General features: G+C 43.8%; 2 protein-coding genes across 2 annotated transcripts in view; one reads left to right on the top strand and one right to left on the bottom strand.

Moving 5' to 3' along the window:
• LOC115124113 (protein eva-1 homolog A) overlaps nucleotides 1-4,607 on the bottom strand; it is a 240,956-nt gene extending 236,349 nt beyond the window's left edge. Inside the window, exon 1 of the mRNA XM_065008645.1 lies at nucleotides 4,302-4,607. Within this exon, the coding sequence (XP_064864717.1) occupies nucleotides 4,302-4,410 (109 nt within the window). The 5' untranslated portion in view covers nucleotides 4,411-4,607. The remainder of the gene's footprint in view (nucleotides 1-4,301) is intronic.
• Nucleotides 4,608-8,278: 3,671 nt separating this feature from the next.
• Nucleotides 8,279-18,575, top strand: mrpl19 (mitochondrial ribosomal protein L19). The gene is made up of 6 exons (XM_029651960.2): nucleotides 8,279-8,385; nucleotides 8,630-8,753; nucleotides 8,989-9,107; nucleotides 15,284-15,418; nucleotides 17,707-17,888; nucleotides 18,208-18,575. Exons 1-6 carry the CDS (start codon nucleotides 8,307-8,309, stop codon nucleotides 18,439-18,441), a joined length of 873 nt encoding a protein of 290 aa, XP_029507820.1. The 5' UTR covers nucleotides 8,279-8,306; the 3' UTR covers nucleotides 18,442-18,575.
• The last annotated feature ends 1,375 nt before the right edge of the window (nucleotides 18,576-19,950 follow it).

Raw genomic sequence — 19,950 nt, 5'->3', positions numbered from 1 at the left:
TTTTGGTGGCCCACTCTTTGATGGCATGCACATGGGAAATTCCATTTTTCACTTAAAAAATGTATGCCAAACAAAAAACATTGATTTCAAAGTTAAACAAACCATACAAATCTAGGACTGCTTTGAACAATTTAGGCTGTACAGAAAAGGTCAGAATTAGGGTCAAATCTCCCTCGGTTTTTATTGCAACCACATTTTCCAAAATCTCTTAAAATAACGACTACGAATTAAGATTCAAAGGCGCCTGCAGAATTAATTGGGTGTCAGCTATGACATAACGCCTCGAATTTGACACATTTATTTTGGTTATTGAACGACTGTAGGTGAAGTGAATTTACATCCTCTAACATAATTATGGTAACGGAATTGTAACATGGGTCCCTGATCTGTACTAAACTGAAGTGAATCATTATGAATGTCCTTCTCTACATGGTGATGTATCCTGAATAGGTACACAAAGTCATATGCTACATGCTTTTGGTTGTTGTTTTGCATATTTGGGTTTTATTCTACACGCGGGCTGTCATTGGAATGAGCTCCACCACCAAACAAGACCACATTTGGTTGGTCACAAGATTGGATATCAAACATTAAACATGTTTAGTACATTACAGTAGAGTACAGTGCAAAACAGCACATTACACTGTACTCCACTATAGTGTGCTCTACTGTACTCTACTTTTCTTTAGTGTACTGTTCTGTATATAGCTACACGACATAACCAAAAGTATGTGGACACCTGCTTGTTGAACATCCCATTCCAAAATCATGGGCATTAATATGGAGTTGGTGTCCACCTTTGTTGCTATAACAGCCTCCACTCTTCTGGGAAGGCTTTCCACTAGATGTTGGAACATTGCTGCGGGGACTTGCTTCCATTCAGCCACAAGAACATTAGTGAGATTGGCACTGATGTTGGGCCATTAGACATGGCCCTGCGTTCCAATTCATCCCAAAGGTGTTCGATGGGGTTGAGGTCAGCACTCTGTGCAGGCCAGTCAAGTTCTTCCACACCGATCTCGACAAACCATTTCTGTACGGACCTTACTTTGTGCACATGTCATGCTGAAACAGGAAAGAGCCTTCCCCAAATTGTTGCCACAAAGTTGGAAGCACAGAATCGTCAAGAATGTCATTGTATGCTGTAGCGTTAAGATTTCCCTTCACTGGAACAAAGAGGCCTAGCCCGAACTATGAAAAACAGCCCCAGATCATTATTCCTCATCCCCCAAACTTTACAGTTGGCACTATGCATTGGGGTAGGTAGCATTCTCCTGAGATCCGCCAAACCCTAATTCGTCCGTCGGACTGGCAGATGGTAAAGCGTGATTCATCACTCCAGAGAACGTGTTTCCACGGCTCCAGAGTCCAATGGCGGCGAGCTTTACACCACACAAGCCGACGCTTGGTATTGCGCATGGTGATCTTAGGCTTGTGTGCGGCTGCTCAGCCATGAAAACCCTTTTCTTGGAGCTCCCGACGAAAAGTTATTGTGCTGACGATGCTTCCAGAGGCAGTTTTCTTTATTTTACTATTTTCTACATTGTAGAATAATTGAAACTATGAAATAACAGATATGGAATCATGTAGTAACCAAAGTGTTAAACAAATCAAAATATATTTTATATTTGAGATTCTTCAAAGTAGTCACCCTTTGCCTTGATGACAGCTTTGCACTCTCTTGGCATTCTCTCAACCAGCTTCATGAGGTAGTCACCTGGTATGCATTTCAATTAACAGCTGTGTCTTGTTAAATGTTAATTTGTGGAATTTCCTTCCTTCTTAATGTGTTTGAGCCAATCAATTGTGTTGTGACAAGGGGGTGGTATACAGAAGATAGACCTATTTGGTAACAGATCAAGTCCATATTATGGCAAGAACAGCTCAAATAAGCAAAGAGAAACGACAGTCCATCATTACTTTAAGACAGGAAGGTCAATCAATCTGGAAAATTTCAATTTCAAAATGTCAAGTTTCTTCAAGTGCAGGCGCAAAAACCATCAGGCGCTATGATGAAACTGACTCTCATGAGGACCGCCACAGGAAAGGAAGACCCAGAGTTTCCTCTGCTGCAGAGGATAAGTTCCAGCCTCAGAAATTGCAGCCCAAATAAATGCTTCACAGAGTTCAAGTAACAGACACATCTCAACATCAACTCTTCAGAGGAGACTGCGTGAATCAGGCCTTCATGGTCGAACTGCTGCAAAGAAACCACTACTAAAGGACAACAATAAGAAGAAGACACTTGTTTGGCTCAAGAAACACAAGCAATGGACATTAGACGAGTGGAAATCTGTCCTTTGGTCTGATGAGTCCAAATTTTAGATTTTTGGTTCCAACCGCCGTGTCTTTGTGAGACACAGAGTAGGTGAACAGATGATTGCCGCATGTGTGGTTCCCACAATGAAGCATGGAGGAGGTGTGATGGTGCTTTGCTGGTGACTCTATCAGTGATTTATTTAGAATTCGAGACACACTTAACCAGCATGGCCACCACAGCATTCTGCAGCGATACGCCTTCCCATCTGGTTTGCACTTAGTGGGACTAAAATTTGTTTTTCAACAGGACAATGACCCAACACACCTCCAGGCTATTTGACCAATAATTAGAGTGATGGAGTGCTGCATTATATCGTCATATGACCTGGCCTCCACAATCACCTGGCCTCAACCCAATTGAGATGGTTTTTGATGAGTTGATCCGCAGAGTGAAGGAAAAGCAGCCAACAAGTGCTCAGCATATGTGGGAACTCTTTCAAGCTTGTTGGAAAAGCATTCCAGGTGAAGCTGGTTGAGAGAATGCCAAGAATGTGCAAAGCTGTGATCAAGGCAAAGGGTGGCTACTTTGAAGAATCTAAAATCTAAAATAGGGGAGAAGGGCCTTGGTCAGGAAGGTGACCAATAACTCAATGGTCACTATAACAGAGCTATAAAGTTCCTCTGTGAAGATGGGAGAAGCTTCCAAAGGACATCTCTGCAACACTCCACCAATGGTAGAGTGGCCAGACGGAAGCCACTCCTCAGTAAAAGGCACATGACAACTGGCTTGGAGTTTGCCAAAAGGCACCTAAAGACTCTCAGTCTGATGAAACATAGATTGAACTCTTTGGCCTGGATGCCAAGCACCACGTCTGGAGGAAACCTGGCACCATCCCTACGATGAAGCATGGTCGTGGCATTATCATGCTGTGGGGACATTTTTCAGCAGCACGGACTGGGAGACCTGTCAGGACTGAGGGAGAGAACGGAGCAAAGTACAGAGAGAGCCTTGAAGAAAACCTGCTCCAGAGTGCTCAGACTGGGGTGAAGGTTCACCTTCCAAGAGGACAACGACTCTAAGCCCACATTCAAGAAAATACATTACTGGCTTCGGGACAAGTCTCTGAATGTCCTTGAGGTGCCCAGCCAGAGCCCGGACTTGAACCCAATCAAACATCTCTGGAGTGACATGAAAATAGCTGTGCAGCAACGTTCCCCATCCAACATGACAGAGCTTGAGAGGATCTGCAGAGAAGAATGGGAACAACTACACAAATACAGGATGTGCCAAGCATCATAGCGTCATACCCAAGAAGACGCAATGCTGTAATCGCAGTCAAAGGTGCTTCAACAAAGTGCTGAGTAAAGGGTCTGAATACTTATGTAAATGTTTTATTTTCGTTTTTTATTTGTAAAAAATGAGTAAACATTTCTAAAAACCTGTTTTTGCTTTGTCATTATTGGGTATTGTGTGTAGATTGATGAGGGGGGGAAACAATTTAATCAATTTTAGAATAAGACTAACATAAAATGTGGAAACAGTCTGAATACACTGTGTGTATTAAAGTATATATAAAATCAAATGAAATAGATTATTCGTTTTCACTTGACACCCAATTGGACATGGTCCTATGAACATCCCATGTTGGTGCTCATGGGTCCTTGTAGATTGAAATGCCTTCATTTTACTGCGTGCCTTTAAAAGCGTACGTTTTTTTTATTTGAAGCAAACACATGCACCGCAGGTTGTAACACGCCAAATGGGGCCCATAGACTACAAAACAAGTAGTAAAAACTACAACCAATAACAATCCGCACTGCACTCTGCAAATCTGAAACATAGTAGCCTAGCCCAAAATACTTTCTGTGCAGATGACCGCGACTTTATCACCTGACCACCCAATATGGATTTTCTCAATGTATCGCCCTCACTTGTTCTAGCCAAAAACAACTAATATACGGCATGTATTACACCAAGTATAGACTACAATGGTAAAACAAACGCAGCATCAATTAGACTGGGGTAAGCATGCTTTCCCAACCTGAAAACTCAGAGGAACTTTTGGTGAAGTTGCAGAAGACCGTCAGACACGTTATTCCCAACACGAGCGCGTAATTGATGGCTGAGAGAGGCACATCTGGGAAGAACATCCTTGAAACAGCGAGACGTTTTGGAGTTACTTCTCCTCCACGTTCTGAAGGTCCAGGGTTGCTTTTGAGTTTAGGTTCTGCGTGGCAAGCATCAATACATGCTCGGTCCCATTGTTGGTGCTCCGAATCACCTCATCATTCCTCGGAGGAGAGAAGGAACGAGAGCTCGACCCAAGCAGCAATTCACTTGGAAACTTAGATTTCCAACTGCGTGTGGAAGTGGCTGGCTGGCCCACCTGTAGGAGCGGTATCCGCATGGTCTCAATGCCCGCGGTTCAGTGGCGCTGCATCAGTAAAGTCTCTGGGTGGACAGTCACTATATACAAGCGATTATAACCATTTTTGTATCCATTCATAAATATAATATAAATAACTTTATTTCTTCCCAGAGAAAACTTCGGTTCTGTCATTCGGATTAGATTTTTTTTAAATAAACAAAAATACCACAATTCAAAGATGACAGGTACAAAATCAGATGCATTCAACAAGATAAATGCAAAGTAATTAGAAAAAATTTACATCAGTAAATGTATGGAATTGAAAACAATTTTAAAATGTTCAGTTCTATGCACTCTTCGCATATTACTGAGATTGTCACAGAATGTCACCAGCCTGCTTGTGCAGTGGCGATTTTAGCATGTAAATCTTGGTGGGGCAAAAAACTGCATGTCAGCAAAGCCACTACACAACACAGCATTAACCAATACATTAATTGCAATATAACGGTGACAAATGCTGCCCACAAACTGTTAGGACCTACATAAAACTGTCCCAACAGCAGTCCCAAAACCTTACCACTGCTACACCTGCCTATCATCAGTGGCAGTGAAACAGTTCATTCAGCCTTATTTACTGCCTTTTTAAAAAGCATGGCTGATATGGCTGACCTGCTTAAACAAATGTGGTTTCTACTGACAATTGAGATATACAAACTATGGTATAAGGGGACGACAAGCGTGTAACAGGCAATCCGTAATTTCAATTATGACATTCATGAGCGAGCGAGGATGGACGTAGTCAATATAACTATTTGTTTAGCACTTTTGAAATGTACAGTGACAGAATTCAGAACATGGGCCGTTCTTACAGTGTTCTTCCTGTACACCAAGTCAGAATGGTAGGATACATACAGGGGGCATAAAAGCTGACAATGAAAGCTCTTACAATATTCAATGATTACATTTCTCTTAAACAGGTTATAGGCTACATGTGCACCACCGAGTCAGAACAGTAGGAAAACTTAAGACGGGTAAAAATACCAAATTATTAGGGTGAGGCACATGGGCTACTAACAGCTTACTACACAACATACACAGTATTACTTTCTTAGCTACAGTATACATATCTCCCTGGCATAATACATTATTTATGCAGCAGCATACAATACATTTTGGACTCACCTTGTTGTGCTGTGATCACTTGAACAGGAAAGTGGCGTGGCAGTCCTTCGTGGGCAAATTTTGTCATCAAAGTCTGTCATTCTCTGGATTTATGATGCTTTCAAAACAACTGGGAACAAGGTCGAATTATGAAGACGTCATTGATCTTCAAGTCGCTCTAGAAAGAGGCCGGATTTACAAGTCAGAGTTGGATGACCATTCAAAACAAATTTTCCCAGTCGGAGCTCATTTATTCCTGACTTCCCAGTTGTATTGAACTCACTGAAGTCAAGTTTTCGCAGTTCGGAGAGAGTACGGCCCAAATCATGCTTCGTTAACAGTGTGGCCAATTTTGAATGTTTATCATTTTAAACTTGGAAAATAGCCACTTGGGGCGGCAGGTAGCCTAGTGGAGAGTTGGGCCAGTAATTTTATCTGTGGCCAATGACTTTCTTGGATGGGCACTTCTAAACTAACTCTATGGCAGCACCCAAGGGGTGCTCTGCCCTTAGACTTGACAGTGACGTATTGTCCCCATGAGTGACTGAACACTGAGCCAATCACTGTGCAACGCTCCATATTTTCTACTGGCTTGCCCCACCACCACAGAAAGCACTGAGCTAGGCTTAACACCTGCATTTTGGAGCTGCCTTACTCAAGAAAACAAAAAATAGGTCATGTTTGTATGTGGCTTTATTAACTCAATGACATACACTACCGTTCAAAAGTTTGGGATCACTTCATTAAAGAGTACCCGCAAAACACCAGTCTCAACGTCATAAGTGAGAGGCGACTCCAGGATGCTGGCCTTCTAGGCAGATTTCCTCTGTCCAGTGTCTGTGTTCTTTTACCAATCTTAATCTTTTATTGGCCAGTCTGAGTTATGGCTTTTTCTTTGCAACTGCCTAGAAGGCCAGCACCAGGAGTCGCCTCTTCACTGTTGAAGTTGAGACTGATGTTTTGCGGGTGTTATTTAATGGAGCTGCCAGTTGAGGACTTGTGAGACATCTGTTTCTCAAACTAGACACTCTAACGTACTTGTCCTCTTGCTCAGTTGTGCACCGGGGCCTCCCACTCCTCTTTCTATTCTGGTTAGAGCCAGTTGTTCTGTGAAGGGAGTAGTACACAGCATTGTACGATATCTTCAGTTTCTTGGCAATTTCTCGCATGGAATAGCCTTCATTTCTCAGAACAAGAGTAGACTGACGAGTTTCAGAAGAAAGTTGTTTGTTTCTGGCCATTTGGAGCCTGTAATCGAACCCACAAATGCTGATGCTCCAGATACTCAACTAGTTTAAAGAAGTCCAGTTTTATTGCTTCTTTAATCAGAACAACAGTTTTCAGCTGTGCTAAAATAATAACCAAAGGGTTTTCTAACGATCAATTAGCATTTTAAAATGATAAACTTGGATTAGCTAACACAACGTGCCATTGAAACACAGGAGTGATGGTTGCTGTTAATGGGCCTCTGTACGCCTATGTAGATATTCCATAAAAAATCTGCTGTTTCCAGCTACAATAGTCATTTACAATATTAACAATGTCTACACTGTATTTTTGATCAATTTGATGTTATTTTAATGGACAAAATGTTTGCTTTCCTTTCAAAAACAAGGACATTTCTAAGTAAGCCCAAACCTTGGAACGGTAGTGTATATATATATATATATATATATATATATATATATATATATATATTTTTTACATTGTTTGCAAACAATGGGGCTCAAAACAGTTGGGCCCAGAATGACGGGTCGCCACTGTGTTTGTGAGAAGGATGCCTCTGGGCCCGCGTTTCCCAAACTCGGTCCCGGGGACCCCAAGGGGTGCCAGTGCACATTTTGTTTTTTGCCCAAGCATTACACAACTTATTTAAATAATGGAGCCATTATCAAGAATGTATTATTTGATTCAGTGTCAGGGGGGAAAAACAACTAAATGTGTACCTCTTGGGGTCCACAGGACCAGGTTTGGGAAACCCTGGCCAAGAGGCATGGTTTAAACATGGCACTGGCTGATCCTCTTTAATTGCTACATTGATGGAATCTCTCAGAACCTAGTTGGAAATGTTCCCTGGTTTGCATTGGGGTTTGGACGCAGGGTGGGAATAGTGTAGCATCTGTATGGCAAGGTATACTGCCTGTACCAAGAGGCCCAGGCTTTTATGTCACAGATGGTAGTGTAGGGCACGCTATTCACACTGTAACCACAGGGCAGTGGTTCAAGCTCTCCTTCAGTGGATCCTCCTCATTGCTAAAGCACAGTAGGTTATATCTTCGGCATTAGAATCAACTGAAATTATTATGACTGATTGAAATGCTGAAATTATTCAACACCACCATCCTCCTCTTCCTCCGTCTCCTCCTTGTCATTTTTACCGGTGGCTCTTTGATGTAGCCTATGTCTTTAGTGACATCGTGTGGATGAAAGGATGATGTGCATGTTGCGTCTCTTGAGACACATCCCTTTTCGGCTTCCGTAACAATTCACATGTGACAGCGAAGGTCAGCTTCCAATATGGCTGCTTGCACAAGAAGGCTTGACAAAGTTATGTTTTCAATAAGGCTGTTACGGAATATACAACAGCAAAATGAACGTAAGTCACATGGAATTATAAAATAAGTATATCTCTAATGGTTGCTAGCAATGCGTTGGGTATTCCTTAGCAAGATTTAGCCCCAAATGACCTAAACGTTGCTAGCTAGCTACGTTAGCCAGCTAGCTAGTCACTGTCTAACAAAATTACATTGGTGTTAGCTAGCTAGCGGCTGTTCTAGTGCGACATTGCTGTTAAAAGGTTTAATATTATAAACAGACGGAGTCTTTTGTTTCCTCCTTAGGTTTCTTGTCCACGTCTATGCGTCGCCTCGACGAGGGGAGTGACGGTGGCAAGCCAACAAAATTCACCCCTCCACCAAAACCTGTCATAATTGACAAAACACAGTCCGAGGCTTCACTGCGAAAGTAAGAGCATTCTAGCTAACATGTTCATAACACTGAACACATGGTGATGTGATGCTAACCTGGTCCTATAGTTGTTCTTGCCACCTCAATTTCTGTCATTGTCAAACATTGGCATGATAACACAAACTACAATGTGATTTATAGTTAGGTTCCTGTTGTAATTCCTCCTATTTTATCAGAAATTATGCAACATGATATCATTCCATTCCTGTTTTGATTCTGTTTTTGAATACAGGTTCCTGAGTCCAGAATTCATCCCTCCCCGACAGAGAATAAACCCACTGAAGTTCGCCATTGAGCGCAAAGACATGATCCAGAGGAGGAAAGTGCTCAACATTCCGGAGTTTTATGTTGGTAAGAGACCTTTTGAGACAGTTGGTTTATAAATGAGACTTCAATACACACCATCCCATCTTGGCTACTAGCTAGCTCTCTCAAACTCTAGGCGGCAATCTGCCTTCTCCCTACAGTTCTCAGCCATTCATTTTGCCCGCAACTGCCTCGAACTACAATCCCCAAGCTTGTGTTACGGCTTTCAAGACAAACACCCTTTCTCTTTCATCAGCAAGAAAGAATCCTTTAAATAAAAAAGATGCACTTTCTGTAGCAGTTACAGATCCATTCAACTATAGAGCCTCCATCCTACGAAACTACACTGTAGCAGTTACAGATCCATACAGCTAGAGCCTCCATCCTACTAAACTACACTGTAGCGGTTACAGATCCATACAGCTATAGAGCCTCCATCCTACTAAACTACACTGTAGCAGTTACAGATCCATACAGCTAGAGCCTCCATCCTACTAAACTACACTGTAGCAGTTACAGATCCATACAGGTATAGAGCCTTCATCCTATGAAACTACACTGTAGCAGTTACAGATCCATACAGCTATAGAGCCTCCATCCTACTAAACTACACTGTAGCAGTTACAGATCCATACAGCTAGAGCCTCCATCTTACTAAACTACACTGTAGCAGTTACAGATCCATACAGGTATAGAGCCTTCATCATACGAAACTACACTGTAGCAGTTACAGATCCATACAGCTAGAGCCTCCATCCTACTAAACTACACTGTAGAGGTTACAGATCCATACAGCTATGGAGCCTCCATCCTACTAAACTACACTGTAGCGGTTAAGGATCCATACAGGTATAGAGCCTTCATCCTACTAAACTACACTGTAGCAGTTACAGATCCATACAGCTAGAGCCTCCATCCTACTAAACTACACTATAGCGGTTACAGATCCATACAGGTATAGAGCCTTCATCCTACTAAACTACATTGTAGAAGTTAGATCCATACAGGTATGGAGCCTTCATCCTACTTAACTACACTGTAGCAGTTACAGATCCATACAGCTATAGAGCCTCCATCCTACTAAACTACACTGTAGCAGTTACATATCCATACAGCTATGGAGCCTCCATCCTACTAAACTACACAGTAGCGGTTACAGATCCATACAGGTATAGAGCCTTCATCCTACTAAACTACACTAGCAGTTACAGATCCATACAGCTATAGAGCCTCCATCCTACTAAACTACACTGTAGCAGTTACATATCCATACAGCTATGGAGCCTCCATCCTACTAAACTACACTGTAGCAGTTACAGATCCATACAGCTATGGAGCCTCCATCCTACTAAACTACACTGTAGCGGTTACAGATCCATACAGGTATAGAGCCTTCATCCTACTAAACTACACTGTAGCGGTTAAGGATCCATACAGGTATAGAGCCTTCATCCTACTAAACTACACTAGCAGTTACAGATCCATACAGCTATAGAGCCTCCATCCTACGAAATTACACTGTAGCAGTTACAGATCCATACAGGTATGGAGCCTTCATCCTACGAAACTACACTGTAGCAGTTACAGATCCATACAGCTAGAGCCTCCATCCTACTAAACTACACTGTAGAGGTTACAGATCCATACAGGTATAGAGCCTTCATCCTACTAAACTACACTGTAGCGGTTACAGATCCATACAGGTATAGAGCCTTCATCCTACTAAACTACACTGTAGCAGTTACAGATCCATACAGCTATAGAGCCTCCATCCTACTAAACTACACTGTAGCGGTTACAGATCCATACAGCTATAGAGCCTCCATCCTATGAAACTACACTGTAGCAGTTACAGATCCATACAGCTATAGAGCCTCCATCCTACGAAACTACACTGTAGCAGTTACAGATCCATACAGCTATGGAGCCTCCATCCTACTAAACTACACTGTAGCAGTTACAGATCCATACAGCTATAGAGCCTCCATCCTACTAAACTACACTGTAGCAGTTACAGATCCATACAGCTAGAGCCTCCATCCTACTAAACTACACTGTAGCAGTTACAGATCCATACAGCTATAGAGCCTCCATCCTACTAAACTACACTGTAGCAGTTACAGATCCATACAGCTATGGAGCCTCCATCCTACTAAACTACACTGTAGCAGTTACAGATTCATACAGCTATGGGTGACACCAACTGACAAAACTGTATGTCTGCTACTCTCCCCCAGTGACTCTTACACGCAGGTATTCGGACCGTACTAGATGGCTAATTAACACAGAGGGTCCTCTTTTTTCCTCTGTCTGCTTTCCATCAACAAGCTTTGTAACATGGAGATATGGCCGTGTGGGAACACTGAGGTCTGTACGCTTCCAATACCGTACCGCAAGCAGCGTATGTTCATGTTGAGATTTGAGCACCGGGGTGCTTAACAAATCTCCCCTCTACAGAAGACGCCTTCGTCCAATGACTCGTATGTATAATATAATGGAACTGAGAGTCCTGATCAAAGGGCTAAGCTACTAGCCAGCCTTGTACAGAACAGTCTATTGAGAGCGCCATTCAACGAACCATGCTGAAAATTTGATCAATTCTGTTGCAATCAAGCTACTTGCGTTCAGTCATCATTGTAAAGCATTTATTGGATTGCTAATGTAACAGGCTTCACTCTGCTGCTTAACTGAAGGGCTTCCTTGCTCACAGCATCCTTACCAGTTCTTAATCTGGCACCCATCACACATGCTGAGCTGCCAATGTGGCCATTAGCAGTGTTGTGTGAGGAATTTAAAACGTTTCCCTGCTTCACGGCCAGGTGGACTGGGGACAGCAACGAGTCATCAGGCCAGATAGTCCTGAGGCATGGTCCTAGGGCTTAGGTCCTCCGAGAGAGAATTAGAGAGAGCATACTTAATTCACACAGGACACCAGATAAGACTGGAGAAATACTCCAGATATAACAGACTGACCCTAGCCCCCCGACACATAAAGTACTGCAGCATAAATACTGGAGGCTGAGACAGGAGGGGTCGGGAGACACTGGCCCCATCCGACGATACCCCCGGACAGGGCCAACCAGGCAGGATATAACCCCACCCACTTTGCCAAAGCACAGCCCCCACACCCACTAGAGGGATATCTTCAACCACAAACTTACCATCCTGACATCGGGAATTAATCTCTTCATTTCCCAACAACATAATAAATAAATAAAAACAACTCCTACCACCCCTCGTGACATAATAAAAACACTGAGCTTTGTTTAATCATTTATTAATTATCAGTGTATTTGAAGATATATTTTTCAGTAAGTCTGTTTATTGGGACATAAACATCAGGTGCTAAACTAAGTATGGACAGAATAAAACAATTATTAAATATATTTTTAAAATAACAAAAACATTGATGGAAATATGAATGCCAGCATACTATAAATATTACTTTGAATACATCAATTAGGCTTAACACCGTCGCAGTATCAGGGGCATGTTGCATCCAGTTTGGTAGCACATCCCCTACAAGCCACAGCCAATGTATCCCCTACAGTGGTTGCCCCACTAAAAGTTTTGTGATTATGCTGCGGGACTTAGAGGTCATTTGTGGTTTAGTACTGTACCCTGCGTCACCACTTCATTTCTCCAGACCAGCACAAGGGGGAGTTAGAGCACTGATTATGCTATTGGGTCCTACTGTGTCTGTGACAATGAATGGGTGACATAAACCTAAATAGAAACTAAACGTTATTTGAAAACGAAATCATCTCCGAATTTTTTTTTTTTTTAAACAAAGCGATTTATTATTAATTTAGAATTATATAAAAGCCCCTTGGATATTCTCACATATATATTATTAACCCTGTTATTAGCAGGACAATTATACATTGGTCATGGCTCCTGAGCGGTGCACAATCGGATTGCCTTGCAGTTCCAGGTTCCACTAAAAGCAGGGTTAAAGGCAGGGGGCACGGGATGGGCTGCAGAGCCGTGCACAGAAGACAGACCTAGCCCATGGGGGGGGCACGGGATGGGCTGCAGAGCCGTGCACAGGAGACAGACCTAGCCCATGGGGGGGGGGTGGACAGGTTGCAGAGCCGTGCACAGAAGACAGACCTAGCCCATGGGGGGCACGGGATGGGCTGCAGAGCCGTGCACAGGAGACAGACCTAGCCCATGGGGGGGGCACGGGATGGGCTGCAGAGCCGTGCACAGAAGACAGACCTAGCCCATGGGGGGGGGACAGGTTGCAGAGCCGTGCACAGAAGACAGACCTAGCCCATGGGGGGGGGGGGGGTGGACAGGTTACATGGAGGGTCGTCCATTGACATTATTTTCTGGCACATTGGACATTCCTGAGTGCCCTTCTGTTTCCAGAATTCTTATAGACGAACTTTGCAGACGCTGTGTGTACACAGGACTAGAGGTCGACCTCTACACAGGTCAGCAGAGATCCTCCTCAGGAAGGAAATGTTTAGAGGTCATTGTTTCACCACCGTCTCTCCTTTAATGGGTACGGTTTACTTTAACTTTTGAAAATGTGAGAATGTGAGTCAGTTGAACTTGGGTATCCCAGTTTAGAATAGGTCATGGTGTCTCTTTGTCTTCTGCTTATTTATTTCCAACAATTATAAATCCATTGAATTGGCAAATGTATTACTTAGACCAAATGCTAAGAGCACTGCTGAATATCTGTTTTGTGTTGTGAGCTTTACACCTTCCTGTTCGACGGGTGGAGTTCTGCAAATTAGGAGTCTGCATACAGGTTTTGTGTGTGTGTGTGTGTGTGTGTGGTGTGTTCAGTTTAATTTTCAAATTGCAGAAAGACTGCAAGCTCTCTCTGCTATACTAGACATTTACAAAACACCAGCTCCAATGAACAATTACAATGTAATATTTACTAATATGGTATACCATAACAAAAAAACTACAAGTATTCAGAACCCTGGACTTTTCCCATATCTTTTACATTACAGCCTTATTATAAAATTGAATCAAAATTTCCCCTCATCAATCTACACACAATACCCCATAATGACAAAACAAAAACTGTTTTTAGAAATCTTTGCAATTGTATTAAGTATATGTAACTGATATTACATTTACATAAGTATTCAGACCCTTTAACTCAGTACTTTGTTGAAGCACCAGAGGTCCTGAGCACTCTGGAGCAGGTTTTCATCAAGGATTTCTCTGTACTTCGCTCCGTTCATCTCTCCTTCGATCCTGGCTAGTCATCCAGTCTCTGCCACTGAAAAACATTCCCACAGCATGATGCTGCCACCACCATGCTTCACTGTAGAGATGGTGCCAGGTTTCTTCCAGACGTGGCGCTTGGCATTCAGACCAAAGAGTTCAATCTTGGTTTCATCAGACCAGAGAATGTTGTTTCTCATGATCAGAGTCCTTTGGGTGCCTTTTGGCTTCCGTCTCGCCACTTTACCATAAAGGCCTGATTGGTGGAGTGCTGCAGAGATGGTTGTCCTTCTGGAAGGTTCTCCCATCTCCACAGAGGAACTCTGGAGCTCTGTCAGCATGATCATCCGGTTCTTGGTAACCTCCCTAACCTAGGCCCTTCTCCCCCGATTGCTCAGTTTGGCCGGGTGGCCAGCTCTAGGAAGAGTCTTGGTGGTTCCAAACTTCTTTCAATGCGGTAGGAATGTTTTGGTACCCTTCCCCAGATCTGTGCCTCGACACAGTCCTGTCTCAGAGCTCTACGGACAATTCCTTCAACGTCATGGCTTGGTTTTTGCTCTGACATGCACTGTCAACTGTGGGACCTTATATAGACAGGTGTGTGCCTTTTCCAAATCAAGTCCAATCAATTGAATTTACCACCGGTAGACTCCAAGCTGTAGAAACATTGCAAGGATGATAAGTGGAAACAGGATGCACCTGAGCTCAATTTCAAGTCTCATAGCTTATGTATTTAAGCTATTTCTGTAATTAATTTTTTATAAATGTACATAAAATTCTAAATACCTGTTTTCGCTTTGTCATTATGGGATATTGTGTGTGGAAAAACATTTAAATACATTTTAGAATAAGGCTGTAACGTAACAAAATGTGGAAAAGGGTAAGGGGTCTGAATACCTTTCCGAAGGCTCTGTATTGTATATCTCATCACATGATGAGGAGCGATTACTGACCTTTATCTTTTTAAAGCTGTTATCAAATGAATGTTTTGATTTTGATCGACTTAAATTAGTCGTTGTGTTTTGCAGGGAGTGTCTTAGCTGTGACCATGGCGGACCCTCATGCCAGCGGCAAAACCAACCGCTTTATGGGCATCTGCATCCAGAGAGGTGGCCATGGACTGGGAGCCACATTTGTCCTTAGGAATATCATCGACGGCCAAGGTGGGGATAGTCATGAAGTACACAACAGTGTGTGTGCCGCCAAGGCTCTTCTGGAGGTTAAATCAGTGGCATAGAAGGTTATATTGTTTCCTGGATAAATATCTCCGTTGGATGAGTCTGAAACATCAGTTGTGACTATTCAATCTGAAGCGTAGAACCCATTGTGACACTATTCAATCTGAAGTGTAGAACATCAGTTTCCATTGGTTTAGTTCATGGGTGGCCAATACTTCCTGTAGAGCTACTGGGTAGGCTCCCGTGTAGCGCAGCGGTCTAAGGCACTGCATCTCAGTGCTTGAGGCGTTACTACAGACACCCTGGTTCGAATCCAGGCTGTATCACAACCGGCCGTGATTGGCAGTCGTGTAGGGCGGCACACAATTGGCCCAGCGTCATCTGGGTTTGGCCGGTGTAGTCCGTCATTGTAAATAAGAATTTGTTATTAACTAACTTGCCTAGTTAAATAGAGATTCAATAAGAAAGAACATGTTTTTAAATAGGCATGCTATCACTCTCCTGGTTAGCAGCAAATTATTCTGAACAAAAAAATCTATACGCATCACGTAAAGTGTTGGTCCCATGTTTCAAAGTTCCCAGAAATGTTTCACACGCACAAAAAGCTTATTTCTCCAAAATGTTGTGCTCAAATTTGTTGTCCCTGTTAGTGATCATTTCTCCTTTCCAAAAATAATCCATCCACCTGACAGGTGTGGCATATTAAGAACAGCATGATCATTACACAGGTGTACCTTGTGCTGGAGACAAAAGGCCACTGTAAAATGTGTAGTTTTGTCACACAACACAATGCCGCAGATGTTTTGAGGGAGTGTGCAATTGGTGTGCTGACTGCAGGAAGGTCAACCAGAGTTGTTGCCAGAAAATGCAATGTTCATTTCTTTACCGTAAGCTGTCTCCAACGTTGTTTTAGAGAATTTGGCAGTACGTCCAACCAGCCTCACAACCACCGACCACGTGTAACCACACCAGCCCAGGACCTCCACATCCGGCTTCTTCACCTTCGAGATTGTCTGAGACCAGCCACCCGGACAGATGAAACTGGGTTTGCACAACCAAAGAATTTCTGCACAAGCTGTTAGACAGTCTCAGGGAAGCTCATCTGCGTGCTCTTCGTCATCACCAGGGTCTTGACCTGACTGCAGTTCATTGTTGTAACCGGCTTCAGTGGGAAAATGCTCACCTATGATGGCGACTGGCACATTGGAGAAGTGTGCTCTTCATGGATTAATCCTGTTTTCAACTGTACCAGGCAGATGGTAGACAGCGTGTTTGGTGTTGTGTTGGTGAGCAGTTTGCTGAAGTCAACGTTGTGAACAGAGTGCCCCATGGTGGTGGTGGGGATATGTTATGGGTATGCTTAAACTATGAACAACAAACACTATTTTATTTTATTGATTGCAGTTTGAATGCACAGAGATACCGTGACGAGATCCTGAGGCCCATTGTCGTGCCATTCATCTGCCGCCATCACTTCATGTTTCAGCATGATAATGCACAGCCTCATGTCGCAAGGATCTGTACACAATTCCTGGAAGCTGAAAATGTCCCAGTTCTTCCATGGCCTACATACTCACCAGACATGTCACCCATTGAGTGTGTTCCATTTCCCAACAATATCCAGCAACTTCGCACAGCCATTGAAGAGTGAGACAACATTCCACAATCAACAGCCTGATCAACTCTATGCGAAGGAGATGTGTCACTCTGCATGAGGCAAGCGGTTGTCACACCAGATACTGACTGGTTTTCTGATCCATGGCCCTACCTTTTTTAAGGTATCTGTGACCAACAGATACATATCTGTATTCCCAGTCATATGAAATCCATAGATTAGGGCCTAATGAATTTATTTCAATTAACTGATTTCCTCATATGAACTGTAACTCAGTAAAATGTTTGAAGTTGTTGCATGTTGTGTTTTATAGATTTTGTTGAGTGTAGTCAGGTGTTCTAGATTAGGACCGTAGTGAAAGCCAGCAGAGGGCCACCCCAGGACCAGGTGTGGGCAGACTTGATTTAGTGCCTGTGAACTCTGATTAAAGGCCTGGGGTGACACACACTTCCTGGAGGACTGTCTGCTGGCTGTTGTTACTTCCTTTCAATTTGTGTCCAATTAAGACCTAGACAAGCAGGTGAGGGGAGTTCCTAACTAATCAATGAGCTTAATTGATCGATCAAGTACAAACTTGCAGACTCTCGGCCCTCCAGGACGGGAATTTGCCCTAGGCCATGATAATTATTGGCTGAGTGTATCTCTCTCTCTCCCTCAGGAGTTGAGATCTGCTATGAAATGTATAGCCCACGGCTGCAGCAGCTGGAGGTGCTGAAGCTGGAGAAAAGGCTGGACAACAATCTGATGTACCTGAGAGATGCCCTGCCCGAGTACAGCACCGTGAACTTGGACATGAAGCCTGTGCCCCACTCTGTCACCGGGGACGTGCCCGTCAATAAAGTACGTGTCTGGCTTCCACTCTCTCATGACACACAGTTATTAATCAATCAATCATATTGACCTCTGAATGAACAACAGATATGGCTGTTAGTCAGCTCAAATCAAACTTGAGTTGTTTATTCTGTTTAACGCGATGCTGAGACACTTCATATTTAGACGTATGTTTCACTTAACAATTGAAGTCAGTTCTCATAACATAGAAGTGGCCTTTTATTTTTTTAACGAACATGCAAAAAAGCCATGATTGGTACAGATTCATCACCCGAGGCCTGTCTGTACAGGGCAGTATTGGTTTGACCTGTATCTCTCTTCCCTCTAGACCAGAGTGCGGATGCGTCCTAAGCCGTGGTCCAAGCGCTGGGAGCGGCCCAAGTACAACGTGCAGGGCATCCGCTTCGACCTGTGTCTGTCGCCCGAGAAGCTGGAGCACGCCCAGAAGTGGGCGGAGCCCTGGCGGGAGTATGACATGCTGAAAGAGTACGACACCACGGCCCTGGAGGAGCGCTTCCTTAAGGAGGTGCAGACGGAGATGAGCAAGTCAACATGCCCCTAACCCTCTCTCAACCAGGGATGGGTAGCTCCAGTAAGAGGGTGGGTAGTTCAATAAGCGGGTGGATAGTTCAATAAGCGGGTGGGCAGCCCCAGTAAGCGGGTGGGTAGTTCAATGAGCGGGTGGGTAGTTCAATGAGCGGGTGGGTAGTTCAATAAGCGGGTGGGTAGTTCAATAAGCGGGTGGGTAGTTCAATAAGCGGGTGGGTAGTTCAATAAGCGGGTGGGTAGTTCAATAAGCGGGTGGGTAGTTCAATGAGCGGGTGGGTAGTTCAATGAGCGGGTGGGTAGTTCAATGAGCGGGTGGGTAGTTCAATGAGCGGGTGGGTAGTTCAATGAGCGGGTGGGTAGTTCAATAAGCGGGTGGGTAGTTCAATGAGCGGGTGGGTAGTTCAATGAGCGGGTGTGCAGCTCCAGTAAGCGGGTGGGTAGTTCAATAAGCGGGTGGGTAGTTCAATGAGCGGGTGGGTAGTTCAATAAGCGGGTGGGTAGTTCAGTGAGCGGGTGGGTAGTTCAATGAGCGGGTGTGCAGCTCCAGTAAGCGGGTGGGTAGTTCAATAAGCGGGTGGGCAGCTCCAGTGAGCGGGTGGGTAGTTCAATAAGCGGGTGGGTAGTTCACGGGTGGGTAGTTAAAGCGGGTGGGTAGTTCAATAAGCGGGTGGGTAGTTCAATAAGCGGGTGGGTAGTTCAATAAGCGGGTGGGTAGTTCAATAAGCGGGTGGGCAGCTCCAGTGAGCGGGTGGGTAGTTCAATGAGCGGGTGGGTAGTTCAATGAGCGGGTGGGTAGCTCCAGTGAGAGCGTGGGTAGCTCCAGTGAGAGCGTGGGTAGCTCCAGTGAGAGCTTGGGCAGCCCCGGCAGCAGTGTGCTGGTTTTACTGTCAAATAAATACATTACATAAAGTTGTGGAAAACAAATCTAGTTTATTCACTCAATGAGCAATTAGTGACATGAATAGATGGATGAAGTGCCTGGGAGATGAAAAGCACCAGACAGTGCTACCTCTGAGGAACAGCCATCCCTGTTAAGCTCTTTCAACACTCGGTGGCCCTCGGTCTTCCACCCGTCTCCATGTACATGATGTCTGGTGAGAGGTGGAGAGGAACATTTAGGAGTCCATCTCCCAGGGATGATGGTGGAACCGTCTGCATAGCTGTGGTTACCTGCTTGCTTCATCGTATCTTGTATCGTATGTCTGGGAAAGTGTTTATGCATATCAATGTGCAGTTGCAAGTATCCATTTCTAAATTAAAAAGCTGTTAAACATGTTTCCCTTGTCCTTTTAATACATGATGTATGATGTTGTAAGATACTTGATAGGTCCCATTTTTCTAGACAAACACTTGACTGTTTTATAATGCATTGATTTCAGTTGTAACAGAGCCGAAGCACTTGAGCGTGAGAATTAGTCTGTGGACATGTGAAGTGTACATTAGTGCTAGTTGGATGCTGAATGTGATCTCAGAGGAACTGAGAGCTGTGCTAATTACCATTTCAGTATTAATGATGACAGGA

This window comes from Oncorhynchus nerka, linkage group LG24 (assembly GCF_034236695.1).
Source record: "Oncorhynchus nerka isolate Pitt River linkage group LG24, Oner_Uvic_2.0, whole genome shotgun sequence".
NCBI classification, from domain to species: Eukaryota; Metazoa; Chordata; class Actinopteri; order Salmoniformes; family Salmonidae; genus Oncorhynchus; species Oncorhynchus nerka.
Note: the sequence above shows the minus strand (reverse complement) of the source record. Positions and strands in the feature narration are given on the sequence as shown.